Source organism: Carcharodon carcharias (genome assembly GCF_017639515.1).
Source record: "Carcharodon carcharias isolate sCarCar2 chromosome 29 unlocalized genomic scaffold, sCarCar2.pri SUPER_29_unloc_12, whole genome shotgun sequence".
NCBI lineage: Eukaryota > Metazoa > Chordata > Chondrichthyes > Lamniformes > Lamnidae > Carcharodon > Carcharodon carcharias.
Window position 1 is genome coordinate 261,955 of NW_024470657.1, and position 14,653 is coordinate 276,607.

The 14,653-nt window shown below is 53.1% G+C and overlaps 1 protein-coding gene across 3 annotated transcripts in view; it reads right to left on the reverse strand.

Annotated features, from left to right (window-relative positions):
• Positions 1–11,948, reverse strand: part of lsr (lipolysis stimulated lipoprotein receptor) — a 200,819-nt gene extending 188,871 nt beyond the window's left edge. For all 3 annotated transcript variants that reach the window (XM_041181127.1, XM_041181126.1, XM_041181125.1), the window contains exon 1: positions 11,799–11,948. In XM_041181127.1, coding sequence (XP_041037061.1) covers positions 11,799–11,922 — 124 coding nt within the window. In that variant the 5' untranslated portion in view covers positions 11,923–11,948. The remainder of the gene's footprint in view (positions 1–11,798) is intronic.
• Between the last annotated feature and the right edge of the window lie 2,705 nt (positions 11,949–14,653).

Consider the following 14,653-nt stretch of genomic DNA (forward strand, 5'->3'; position numbering starts at 1 on the left):
CACCTTATACACTCCCGCCCCCTCAAAAAACACCTTATACACTCCCCCGACTCCTCAAAAACACCTCACACTCCCCGCCCCCCTCAAAAAACAACTTTTACACTCCCCGCCCCTCAAAAAAACACCTTATAACACTCCCCGACTCCTCAAAAAACACCTTATAAACACTCCCTCCCCCGCCCCCTCAAAAAACACTTATACACTCCCCGCCCCCTCAAAAAACACTTATACACTCCCCGTCCCCTCAAAAAAACACCTATAAACACTCCCCGCCCCCTCAAAAAACACCTTATACACTCCCCGCCCCCTCACAAAACACCTTATACACTCCCCGCCCCCTCAAAAAACACCTTATACACTCCCCGCCCCCCTCAAAAAACACCTTATACACTCCCCGCGCCCCCTCAAAAAACACCTTATACACTCCCCGCCCCTCAAAAACACTTATACACTCCCCGCCCCCTCAAAAACCACCTTATACACTCCCCGCCCCCTCAAAAAAACACCTTATACACTCCCCGCCCCCCCAAAAAACACCTTATACACTCCCCGCCCCCTCAAAAAACACCTTATACACTCCCCGCCCGCCTCAAAAAACACCTTATACACTCCCGCCCCCTCAAAAAACACTTATACACTCCCCGCCCCCTCAAAAAACACCTTATACACTCCCCGCGCCCCCTCAAAAACAACCTTATACACTCCCCGCCCCCCCTCAAAAAACACCTTATACACTCCACGCCCCCTCAAAAAAAACACCTTATACACTCCCCGCCCCTCAAAAAACACCTTATACACTCCCCGCCCCCTCAAAAAACACCTTATACACTCCCCGCCCCCCTCAAAAAACACCTTAAACACTCTACCCGCCCCCTCAAAAACACTTTATACACTCCCCCCCCCTCAAAAAACACCTTATACACTCCCCGCCCCCTCAAAAAACACCTTATACACTCCCCCGCCCCCTCATAAAACACCTTATACACTCCCCGAACCCTCAAAAAAACACCTTATACACTCCCCCGCCCCCTCAAAAAACACCTTATACACTCCCCGCCCCCTCAAAAATCACCTTATACACTCCCCCGCCCCCTCAAAAAAACACCTTATACACTCCCCGCCCCCGCAAAAAACACCTTATACACTCCACCCCCGCCCCCCTCAAAAAACACCTTATACACTCCCCGCCCCCTCAAAAAAACACCTTATACACTCCCCGCCCCCTCAAAAAAACACCTTATACACTCCCCCGCCCCCTCAAAAAACACCTTATACACTCCCCCGCCCCCTCAAAAAACACCTTATACACTCCCCGCCCCCCTCAAAAAACACCTTATACACTCCCCCGCCCCCCTCAAAAAACACCTTATACACTCCCCCGCCCCCTCAAAAAACACCTTATACACTCCCCGCCCCCTCAAAAAACACCTTATACACTCCCCACCCCCTCAAAAAACACTCAGACACTCCCCGCTCCCTCAAAAAACACTCAGACACTCCCTACCCCCTGAAAAAAACACCTTATACACTCCCTACCCCCTGAAAAAAACACCTTATACACTCCCCCGCCCCCTCAAAAAAACACCTTATACACTCCCCGCCCCCTCAAAAAACACCTTATACACTCCCCAGCCCCCTCAAAAAACACACCTTATACCTCCCCGCCCCCTCAAAAAAAAACACCTATACACTCCCCGCCCCCCTCAAAAAACCCTTATACACTCCCGCCCCCTCAAAAACACCTTATACACTCCCCGCCCCCTCAAAAAACACCTTATACACTCCCCGCCCCCTCAAAAAAACACCTTATACACTCCCCGCCCCCGTCAAAAAAAACACTATACACTCCCCGCCCCCTCAAAAAACACCTTATAACACTCCCCGCCCCCTCAAAAAAAACCCTTATACACTCCCCGACTCCTCAAAAAACACCTTATACACTCCCCGCCCCCTCAAAAAAACAACTTTTTACACTCCCCGCCCCCTCAAAAAAACACCTTATACACCTCCCCCGACTCCTCAGAAAAAACACCTTATACACTCCCCCGCCCTCCCTCAAAAAAAACACCTTTAACACTCCACGCCCCCCCTCAAAAAACACCTTATACACTCCCCGACTCCTCAAAAAACACCTTATACACTCCCCGCCCCCTCAAAAAACACCTTATACACTCCCCGCCCCCTCAAAAAACACTCAGACACTCCCCGCCCCCTCAAAAAAACACCTTATACACTCCCCGCCCCCTCAAAAACCCTTATACACTCCCCGCCCCCCCATAAAAACACCTTATACACTCCCCGCCCCCCTCAAAAAAACACCTTATACACTCCCCGCCCCTCAAAAAACACCTTATACCACTCCCCGCCCCCGCACCCCCTCAAAAAACACCTTATACACTCCCCGACCCCTCAAAAAACACCTTATACCTCCCCCGCCCCCCTCAAAAAACACCTTATACACTCCCCACCCCTCAAAAAACACTCTATACCACTCCCCGCCCCCTCAAATAACACCTTATACACTCCCCGCCCCTCAAAAAACACCTTATACAACTCCCCGCCCCCTCAAAAAACACCTTATACACTCCCCGCCCCCCTCAAAAAACACCTTATACACTCCCCGACCCCCTCAAAAAACACCTATACACTCCCCGCCCCTCAAAAAAACACCTTATACACTCCCCGCCCCCTCAAAAAACACCTTATACACTCCCCGCCCCCTCAAAAACACCTTATACACTCCCCGCCCCCTCAAAAAACACCTTATACACTCCCCGCCCCCTCAAAAAACACCTTATACACTCCCCGCCCCCTCAAAAAACACCTTATACACTCCCCGCCCCTCAAAAAACACCTTATACACTCCCCGCCCCCTCAAAAAACACCTTATACACTCCCCCGCCCCCTCAAAAAACACCTTATACACTCCCCCCCCCCTCAAAAAACACCTTATACACTCCCCACCCCCTCAAAAAACACCTTATACACTCCCCGCCCCCTCAAAAAACACCTTATACACTCCCCGCCCCCTCAAAAAACACCTTATACACTCCCCGCCCCCTCAAAAAACACTCAGACCCTCCCCGCCCCCTCAAAAAACACCTTATACACTCCCCACCCCCTCAAAAAACACTTTTACACTCCCCGCCCCCTCAAAAAACACCTTATACACTCCCCGCCCCCTCAAAAAACACCTTATACACTCCCCGGCCCCTCAAAAAACACCTTATACACTCCCCGCCCCCTCAAAAAACACCTTATACACTCCCCGCCCCCTCAAAAAACACCTTATACACTCCCCGCCCCCTCAAAAAACACCTTATACACTCCCCGCCCCCTCAAAAAACACCTTATACACTCCCCGCCCCCTCAAAATACACCTTATACACTCCCCCGCCCCCTCAAAAAACACCTTATACACTCCCCGCCCCTCAAAAAACACCTTATACACTCCCCCCGCCCCCTCAAAAAACACCTTATACACTCCCCGCCCCCTCAAAAAACACCTTATACACTCCCCGCCCCCCTCAAAAAAACACCTTAGACACTCCCCGCCCCCTCAAAAAACACCTTATACACTCCCCCGCCCCCTCAAAAAACACCTTATACACTCCCCGCCCCTCAAAAAAAACACCTTATACACTCCCCGCCCCCTCAAAAAACACCTTATACACTCCCCGCCCCCTAAAAAAACACCTTATACCTCCCCGCCCCCCTCAAAAAACACCTTATACACTCCCCGCCCCCTCAAAAAACACCTTATACACTCCCCGCCCCTCAAAAACACCTTATACACTCCCCGCCCCCTCAAAAACACCTTATACACTCCCCGCCCCCTCAAAAAAACACCTTACTACACTCCCCGCCCCTCAAAAAAAACACCTTATACACTCCCCGCCCCCTCAAAAAACACCTTATATACACTCCCCGCCCCCCTCAAAAAACACCTTATACACTCCCGCCCCCTCAAAAAACACCTTATACACTCCCCGCCCCCTCAAAAAAACACCTTATACACTCCCCGCCCCCTCAAAAAACACCTTATACACTCCCCGCCCCCTCAAAAAACACTTATACACTCCCCGCCCCCTCAAAAACACCTTATAACACTCCCCGCCCCCCTCAAAAAACACCTTATACACTCCCCGCCCCCTCAAAAAACACCTTATACACTCCCCGCCCCCTCAAAAAAACACCTTATACACTCCCCGCCCCCTCAAAAAACACCTTATACCCTCCCCGCCCCCTCAAAAAACACCTTATACACTCCCCGCCCCCTCAAAAAACACCTTATACACTCCCCGCCCCCTCAAAAAACACCTTATACACTCCCCGCCCCCTCAAAAACACCTTATACACTCCCCGCCCCCTCAAAAAACACCTTATAGCACTCCCCGCCCCCTCAAAAAAACACCTTATACACTCCCCGCCCCCTCAAAAACACCTTATACACTCCCCACCCCCTCAAAAAACACCTTATACACTCCCCGCCCCCTCAAAAAACACCTTATACACTCCCCGCCCCCTCAAAAAACACCTTATAACACTCCCCGCCCCCTCAAAAAACACCTTATACACTCCCCACAGCCCCTCAAAAAACACCTTATACACTCCCCCGCCCCCTCAAAAAACACCTTATAGACTCCCCGCCCCCTCAAAAAACACCTTATAGACTCCCCGCCCCCTCAAAAAACACCTTATACACTCCCCGCCCCCTCAAAAAACACTCAGACCCTCCCCGCCCCCTCATAAAACACCTTATACACTCCCCGCCCCCTCAAAAAACACCTTATACACTCCCCGCCCCCTCAAAAAACACCTTATACACTCCCCGCCCCCTCAAAAAACACCTTATACACTCCCCGCCCCTCCCCCTCCCGGCCCCCAGCTCCCCCCTCCCCCACTCTCCTCCTGCTCAATGACTAATTGGTGACAATCAGCCCCCTCTTCCACTCCCCATCCTCCCCTCCCTCCTCTCCCATTTCCTCCTGCCCCTTCCCTCCTCTCTGCTCTGCCCTATCGCTCCTCCCTCAAGCGGCTGGGTTTGGGTGAGCAGGACGAGTTCCCTCCTGGTAAATGCTGGCTTCTAATCACCGGTTTGTGGAATGACTAGCTTGCTGAATTCTGACTGTCGAGGTGTGGCCCGTACACAGTGCAGAGTCTCCAGGGACCGGGTGAGTCAGCAGCGTTAGGACATCTTCCTCATTGCAGCAGCACAGTCAAGAAACCTGGGACGTGTTGGGACAGCCAAGTAAATAATCCCCACGTTGGAATCCATCCAGATCAAGCCCAGAATCTAGGCCATCTGCCCAGACTCGAGAACACTGCTGTTTGGTGTCCCATCTTTCTGATGAGATATGAACCTAAATCACCATCTCCCACTATTCAGCAGATTAGAAGGTGAGCTGGGCAGATTTGCCCAGTGCCCTGGGGTCAATCTCTGTCCCTCAACCAACACTACAGGCACACATTAACCTGGACCTTATCTCAGGGCGCTTTGTGGGAACTTGCTGTGCTGAATTAGACTGTCACGTTTCCCATCGTCACTTGAGAGATTCATTCAGGCTGGAGGGACAGTTAGTGTATCGAAAAGGATAAACATTTAATCAGTGTCTTTCACCCCCTCAGGAGCCAATCTGCACACAGCAAGATCCCACAATCAGCAATGTGATAATGACCCGCATCATCTGTCTTTGGTGATGTTGTTTGAGGGATAAATATTGGTCCCGGGACAACTTTAAAATAGTGCTGTGGGACCTTAACCTGGGTAGACTGAACTGAGAGGAAGCCAAATATCCAGTTTGCCCCGATGTAAACAACTGGGGCTCTTTGAGCTAAACCATTGCCGATTATGGGGTTATGGCAGAGTTGAAAACAACAGAGAACAAAGTAGATGGAAGGAGATTGTTTCCAGTAACTGAGGTTCTAGAACAAAGATTAAATGGGCGAAGTTTAGAACAGGGAGCAGATGGGTCATATTCTCGGTTGTGAGGTTGTGAAATTCACTTCCAACCTCACTTCCCTCTGCCAACATTGGCCATGGCTGTAATATCACCCTGGAGATTAACATTACCAGCCCCCCACACCCATCCCACCCATCAACCACGTGCAGAAACCCCTCACACGGATTTTCACCCGTAACAAAAAAACAAGGACTTTATCATGAAGATCGTCTAATCCCTTCAGCTGCCTCTGCTCCTCCCTCCCTCCCTTCCCCATTCCCCTAGACCACTCAACTCAACTCAACCCAACAGCACCAACACCCTCCCCCCCTACCCCTCCACCCCTTGGCCCACCCCGCAACCCCCACAGACCACTCCTGGCTATCCCGGAATTTCTGTCTCATTCTTCCTTCTCTTCCATTTCCTGAATATCTTCTCCAAGGTTTTCCCATCCCTCCCTTCCCACCTCAATCCAATTCCCGCTGAACCACTGGTCACACTGGAGTATAACAGACGCAGTTCCCTCTCCTCAGGCCTTTCAACACTAGTGTTATCACGTTCCTCATCAAAATACGCAAGCGTGACTGCTCCTCTCTCACAAACTCACCATCCCATATCCAGCCTCCCTCCACCGCCCCCTCCCCCCCCACCCCGTCTCCTTGAGAGTGTTGTCACTGTCCAATATCACGGCCATGATTGGTTTGAATCTGTCCAATCAGATTTCAGCCTGCCACAGCACTGGAACAGCTCTCAGAGTCACAAAGAGCACTCTCTGCGATTACTCTCATGCTTTGACAAATATGGTCAATAGTGACGGGTAAGACAAAAACAGAATTACCTGGAAAAACTCAGCAGGTCTGGCAGCGTCGGCGGAGAAGAAAAGAGTTGACGTTTCGAGTCCTCATGACCTTTCAACAGAACTTGAGTGAGTCCAAGAAAGTGTTAAAAATAAGCTGGTTTAAGGTGTGTGGGGGGTGCGGAGAGAGAGAGAGAGAGATAGAGAGACAGAGAAGTGGAAGGGGGGGGTGTGGTTGTAGGGACAAACAAGCTGTGATAGAAGCAGATCATCAAAAGATGTCACAAACAACAGAACAAAAGAACACATAGGTGTCGAAGTTGGTGACATTATCTAAACAAATGTGCTAATTAAGAATGGATGGTAGGGCACTCAAGGTATAGCTCTAGTGGGGGTGGGGGAACATAAAAGCTTTAAAAATATTTAAAAATAATGGAAATAGGTGGGAAAAGAAAAATCTATATAATTTATTGGAAAAAAACAAAAGGAAGGGGGAAACAGAAAGGGGGTGGGGATGGGGGAGGGAGCTCAAGACCTAAAGTTGTGGAAAATGTATTAATTTTGCTTCCAATCTCTACCCCTCCATCATTTTCACGTGGTCCATCTCTGAAACTTCCCTTCCTTGACCTCTCTGTCTCAATCTCTGGTGATAGACTGTCCACCAATATCCATTACAAACCCACCGACTCCCACAGCTATCTCGACTACAGCTCCTCACACCCGGCTTCCTGTAAGGACTCCATCCCATTCTCTCAGTTCCTTCGCCTCCGTCACATCTGTTCCGATGATGCTACATTCAAAAACAGTTCCTCTGACATGTTCTCCTTCTTCCTTAACCGAGGTTTTCCACCCACGGTCGTTGACAGGACCCTCAACCGTGTCTGGCCCATCTCCCGCACATCCACCCTCACACCTTCTCCTCCCTCCCAGAAACATGATAGGGTCCCCCTTGTCCTCACTTATCACCCCACCAGTCTCCGCATTCAAAGGATCATCCTCCGCCATTTCCGCCAACTCCAGCATGATGCCACCACCAAACACATCTTCCCTTCACCCCCCCCATCGGCATTCCGTAGGGATCGCTCCCCCCGGGACACCCTGGTCCACTCCTCCATCACCCCCTACTCCTCAACCCCCTCCTATGGCACCTCCCCATGCCCACGCAAAAGATGCATCACCTGCCCCTTCACTTCCTCTCTCCTCACCGTCCAAGGACCCAAACACTCCTTTCAAGTGAAGCAGCATTTCACTTGCATTTCCCCCAACTTAGTCTACTGCATTCGTTGCTCCCAATGTGGTCTCCTCTACATTGAAGAGACCAAACGTAAACTGGGTGACCGCTTTGCAGAACACCTGCGGTCTGTCCGCAAGAATGACCCAAACCTCCCTGTCGCTTGCCATTTTAACACTCCACCCTGCTCTCTTGCCCACATGTCTGTCCTTGGCTTGCTGCATTGTTCCAGTGAAGCCCAACGCAAACTGGAGGAACAACACCTCATCTTCCGACTAGGCACTTTACAGCCTTCCGGACTGAATATTGAATTCAACAACTTTAGGTCGTGAGCTCCCTCCCCCATCCCCACCCCCTTTCTGTTTCCCCCTTCCTTTTGTTTTTTTTCCCAATAAATTATATAGATTTTTCTTTTCCCACCTATTTCCATTATTTTTAAATATTTTTAAGTCTTTTATGCTCCCCCCACCCCCACTAGAGCTATACCTTAATTAGCACATTCGTTTAGATAATATCACCAACTTTAACACCTATGTGATCTTTTGTTCTATTGTTTGTGACATCTTTTGATGATCTGCTTCTATCACTGCTTGTTTGTCCCTACAACCACACCAACCCCCTCCACTTCTCTCTCTCTCCGCGCCCCACACACACACCTTAAACCAGCTTATATTTCAACTCTTTCTTGGACTCACTCAAGTTCTGTCGAAGGGTAATGAGGACTCAAAACATCAACTCTTTTCTTCTCCGCCGATGCTGCCAGACCTGCTGAGTTTTTCCAGGTAATTCTGTTTTTGTTTTGGATTTCCAGCATCCGCAGTTTTTTTGTTTTTATCTCAGTGACGGGTAAGAGTCTATCCATGAACAGGTCAGGAATATAGCAAGTGGAATTCAGTCCGGAGACATGGGAGGTAACGCACTTGGGAAGGACTAACACGACAAAGGGAACCTAGAGGAGGGTCCTGAGAGCTGCAGAGGAACAGGAGGACTCTGCAGTGCATGTCCGCACATTCCCTGCTGGGAAGGGGATAGGGTTAAATGGTAAGTGTGGCAAATAGAATACTTTCCTTTATTAGGTGAGACAAGGAATATAAGAACAGGGAGTTTATACTTGAACTGGATAAAACCCAGGTTAGGCAAGAGGTAGAGTACTGCACCGGGGAGGTGATGGTTAGTGGTATTGTTGTTGAACTAGTGATCCAGAGACCCAGGGGATTGCTCTGGGGACCCCGAGTTCGAATCCCACCACAGGAGATGGCGAAATTTGAATTCAATGAAAATCTGGATTTGACAGTCTAAAGATGACCGTGATTGTTATAAAAACCCATCTGGTTCACTGATGTGTGTGGCCCACACATGACTAGGGATGGGAAGTTTTAGTGAAAAGGAAAGATTGGATCGGCTGGGATTATTTTCTTTGGTCTGAGTTCGTCCCATCAGTCAGACAATAATCGGGGAGTTAAAGTCATTTACCTGATTAGACGGGAACCCCAGAGGGTGTTGGGCTTCTGGAACTCACTGCTTGGAAAGAAGCTCTCATTGCATTGTGAAAAAAAACACAGAAATGAGCTTGGATTGCTGCAGCTGATACCACTGGAAAGTGGGAAGAGGCTGAATTTTCCTGGGATTTTTTGCAGCCAAATGGCTTCCGGCTGTAGAGTAAATTTTCAGTGTTTCAGTCCCTCTCTGTCCAGCTCAACCTGTCTCAACAGGTTTGTTCCCCCACCACCCCCCCCCCTTCACTCTCAACCATCCTCCTCCATTCTCCAGTTCTGGACGCCTCTCCTCACTTGGTTCCATTCCTATCCCTGCAGTTAAAACCAGGGAACCACCTCCAGTGGCTTCTCTTGCCGCTCCTGCATCATTATCTGCCATATCCTCCCCAAGGATCGGTCCTTGGCCCAGTCCTATTTCTCATCTGGTACTGCCCCTTGGCAACATGCACATGACACGACTTTAATTCAGCATCACCTCTCTCAACCCTCACTCTCTTGAATTTGTCCAATATCCACTCATGGGTGAGTTGGAATCTCCTCCAGCTAACGTTTTGGGAACCTGGTCTCCTAAAGACATACCCTTGCCGTTCAGTTCAGCTCTCTCCCTAGTCACTGCTTCAGACCTTTCACTCATCAATACTTGTGCAAAGATCACCCATCTCCACTAACCATAACCTACCTCATATCCCACTTCACACAAAGTCCCATTCCTTCTCACTGACCGATACTAAAAACTGTAAATTCTCCCAACCATACCCTTTCCAGATCTCTATAACCAGCTTTAGTCCAACAGACACCTTCCCCGCCCCACAACCCCCAATCCCCTCCATTGTTAGGTGAGTCTTCAGCTGCTGAAACCTTCAGCTCTGGAATTCCCTCGCTAACCCTCTCCACCTCTCTCTCTGCCCCTTTAAACCCAGCGTTTGAATAAACTTTCAGGTCATCCACCCTAACAATCTCTTTCTTTGCCTCGATGTACATTTTATTTTTGATTAGGCCTCTGAAGTATGGTGGGATGTTTTTCTCCATTAAAAGATGATCAGAAACAGGCACAGGAAGAGGCCATTCAGCCCCTCGAACCTGCCAACCTATCCTCTACGAGCATGGCTAATCTTCTACCTTAACTCCACTCTCCTGCCCTATCCCACAGTGCCCAAAAATCCAACAGTTTCAACATTGAATATATTCAACGATGGGCCATCTACAGCTCTCTGGGCTTGAGAATTCCAGAGATTCACAACCCTCTGAGTGAAGACGTTTCTCCTCATCTCTGTCCAAAAGGACTGACCCCTCATCCCGGGACTGAACCCTGGCTCTAAACTCCCTGAGCATTTTATAAAGTTGTTACTGTTCTGAACTTGCCCAGGTCCCTTTTAACTCTCCTCCCTATTGCTGGAACTCCATTTTAAGTATAACCTGCAAGTTGAAATACAGCTTCACTTCCATCTGTGCTGTTAACAGAAACAAGCTCCACGCTTTGACCCTGATAACTAAAGCTGAAGGTGACTTCTCCCAGGTGCAACTCTGCACACTAACATTGTTTGCTTCCCCTGCTTTGACCAGTTGTCCACTCCCCGCCTGCAGTTCATTTCCTACTCCACACTTTCTAGCCGAGTGGATCACTCCTACTGTGGCACAGGACCAAATCCGAACACGTCACACCCATTCCTATCGTCAACAACGTCTGAACCTGTCTGGAAAACCCCCAACAAAAGCATGTTCGGCAGTTTCTCCCCACCGGCTCTGTCTCCCCACGCCGAAACGGCCCAAGTCTTTCAAGGTCTCCTCTCTGACTGCAACTTTTACACAGCAGTTTGGGGCTGGGCTGAGCTGGACTGAGTTAGCCTTGGGTCATTCCAGTGTCCCTGATGAAAGACGGATCTTCAATACAGTAAACAGACACGATCATTCGGTTCTTAAAAGGTCGAGAAACATAACAATGGGAAGGATTCTTCCTACTTCATTAAAATATCAAAGGGTCCAGGATTTATTCAACTCCCTCCCCCAGTCACTGCCAAGCCCTCTCTGCTTTTGATAGAGTGAGAGAGAGAGAGAGAACAGGAAGAGGCCATTCAGCCATCCTATAAATGCTGGTATTGTGGAAGAATCACACCACCCCCCCTTCCCCTTCCCCTTCCCCCCCACTCCCATTTCCCTTCAAGTTTTTCTCCAAACGTCTGTTTTTTTGAGTTTTGTCAGATATTCACTTGAACCACCTCCCCCAGGACATTCCCCCACCCCACCCCCCAACCACACACACACACACACACACACACACACACAACAGTGAGGCAGAGAGCATGGGATCTTGCTGTGCGGTAAGCCCCACCTACCTGCCAAGACAGCCAGTGCAGCCAGGAGGCTGCCGGTCATCTCTCCAGCCGCTTGCTCCTGTCCCAAGCGCCGAAACTGAAGCAGTTTCACTAACACCTTCAGTAACACCTGGGCCGAGACCATCGGACTCCCCCGGGGGGGGGGGGGTTCCAACTCAGCAACATCTTCACAGGCCGGACCCACTGACCCTCAGACCGCCCTGTGCCCCTGGATCAGGCTATCAGCCCCTGGCTCAGTGCTGGACACCGCAGTCCTGGCTTCACTGGGCTGGGGGGGTGTTTAATGGGATCCTGCTCCACACCTTCCCCCCCCCCCCGGGGCCAGTGGGAGAAGCCAACAGGTTGTTGCAGAAACCGGTTGTTACAAAAGGCGGAACCGCTGAGATAAAGTGGATGTGATAAAGGGACAGTTCACCCAGCCGGCCCCCCTCCACCTCCACCTACCCTCACCTCCACCTACCCTCCTCCCTCCACCTACCCTCCACCCTCCCCTCCACCTCCACCTCCACCTACCCTCCACCCTCCCCTCCACCTCCACCTCCACCTACCCTCCACCCTCCCCTCCACCTACCCTCCTGCTCCCCTACCCCCCTCCACCTCCACCTCCACCTCCACCTACCCCCACCTCCCTCCACCTCCACCTACCCTCCACCCTCCCCTCCACCTCCACCTCCACCTACCCTCCACCCTCCCCTCCACCTCCACCTACCCTCCTCCCTCCACCTACCCTCCACCCTACCCTCCACCTCCACCTCCACCTACCCTCCACCCTCCCCTCCACCTCCACCTCCACCTACCCTCACCTCCACCCTACCCCCTACCCTCCTGCTCCCCTACCCCCCCTCCACCTCCACCTCCACCTACCCTCACCTCCACCCTACCCCCTACCCTCCTGCTCCCCTACCCCCCCTCCACCTCCACCTCCACCTCCACCTACCCTCCTCCCTCCACCCTACCCCCTACCCTCCTCCTCCCCTACCCCTCCTCCACCTCCACCTCCACCTACCCTCACCTCCACCTACCCTCCACCCTCCCCTCCACCCTACCCTCCTCCTCCCCTACCCCCCCTCCACCTCCACCTCCACCTACCCTCACCTCCACCTACCCTCCACCCTCCCCTCCACCTCCACCTACCCTCCACCCTCCCCTCCACCTCCACCTACCCTCCACCCTCCCCTCCACCCTCCACCCTCCACCTCCACCTCCACCTACCCTCACCTCCACCTCCACCTACCCTCCACCTCCACCTACCCTCCACCCTCCCCTCCACCTCCACCTCCACCTACCCTCACCTCCACCCTACCCCCTACCCTCCTCCTCCCCTACCCCCCCTCCACCTCCACCTCCACCTACCCTCACCTCCACCCTACCCCCTACCCTCCTGCTCCCCTACCCCCCCTCCACCTCCACCTCCACCTACCCTCACCTCCACCTACCCTCCACCCTCCCCTCCCCCTCCACCTCCACCTCCACCTACCCTCACCTCCACCTACCCTCCACCCTCCCCTCCACCTCCACCTCCACCTACCCTCCACCCTCCCCTCCACCTCCACCTACCCTCCACCCTCCCCTCCACCTCCACCTACCCTCCACCCTCCCCTCCACCTCCACCTCCACCTACCCTCCACCCTCCCCTCCACCTCCACCTACCCTCCACCCTCCCCTCCACCTCCACCTCCACCTACCCTCACCTCCACCTACCCTCCACCCTCCCCTCCACCTCCACCTCCACCTACCCTCCACCCTCCCCTCCACCTCCACCTACCCTCCACCCTCCACCCTCCACCCTCCCCTCCACCTCCACCTACCCTCCACCCTCCCCTCCACCTCCACCTACCCTCCACCCTCCCCTCCACCCTCCACCTCCACCTCCACCTCCACCTACCCTCCTCCCTCCACCTACCCTCCTCCTCCCCTACCCCCCCTCCACCTCCACCTCCACCTACCCTCACCTCCACCCTACCCCCTACCCTCCTGCTCCCCTACCCCCCCTCCACCTCCACCTCCACCTACCCACCACCTCCACCTACCCTCCACCCTCCCCTCCACCTCCACCTCCACCTACCCTCCACCCTCCCCTCCACCTCCACCTACCCTCCACCCTCCCCTCCACCTCCACCTACCCTCCACCCTCCCCTCCACCTCCACCTACCTTCCACCCTCCCCTCCACCCTCCACCTCCACCTCCACCTACCCTCACCTCCACCCTACCCCCTACCCTCCACCTCCACCTCCACCTACCCTCCACCTCCACCTACCCTCCACCTCCACCTACCCTCCTCCCTCCACCCTACCCCCTACCCTCCTCCTCCCTACCCCTCCTCCACCTCCACCTCCACCTACCCTCACCTCCACCTACCCTCCACCCTCCCCTCCACCCTACCCTCCTCCTCCCCTACCCCCCCTCCACCTCCACCTCCACCTACCCTCACCTCCACCTACCCTCCACCCTCCCCTCCACCTCCACCTCCACCTACCCTCCACCCTCCCCTCCACCTCCACCTACCCTCCACCCTCCCCTCCACCCTCCACCTCCACCTCCACCTACCCTCCACCCTCCCCTCCACCTCCATCTCCACCTCCACCTACCCTCCACCCTCCCCTCCGCCTCCACCTCCACCTACCCTCCACCCTCCCCTCCACCTCCACCTACCCTCCACCCTCCCCTCCACCCTCCACCTCCACCTCCACCTACCCTCACCTCCACCCTACCCCCTACCCTCCACCTCCACCTCCACCTACCCTCCACCTCCACCTCCACCCTACCCTCCTCCTCCCCTACCCCCCTCCACCTCCACCTCCACCTACCCTCCTCCCTCCCCTACCCCCCCTCCACCTCCACCTCCACCTATCCT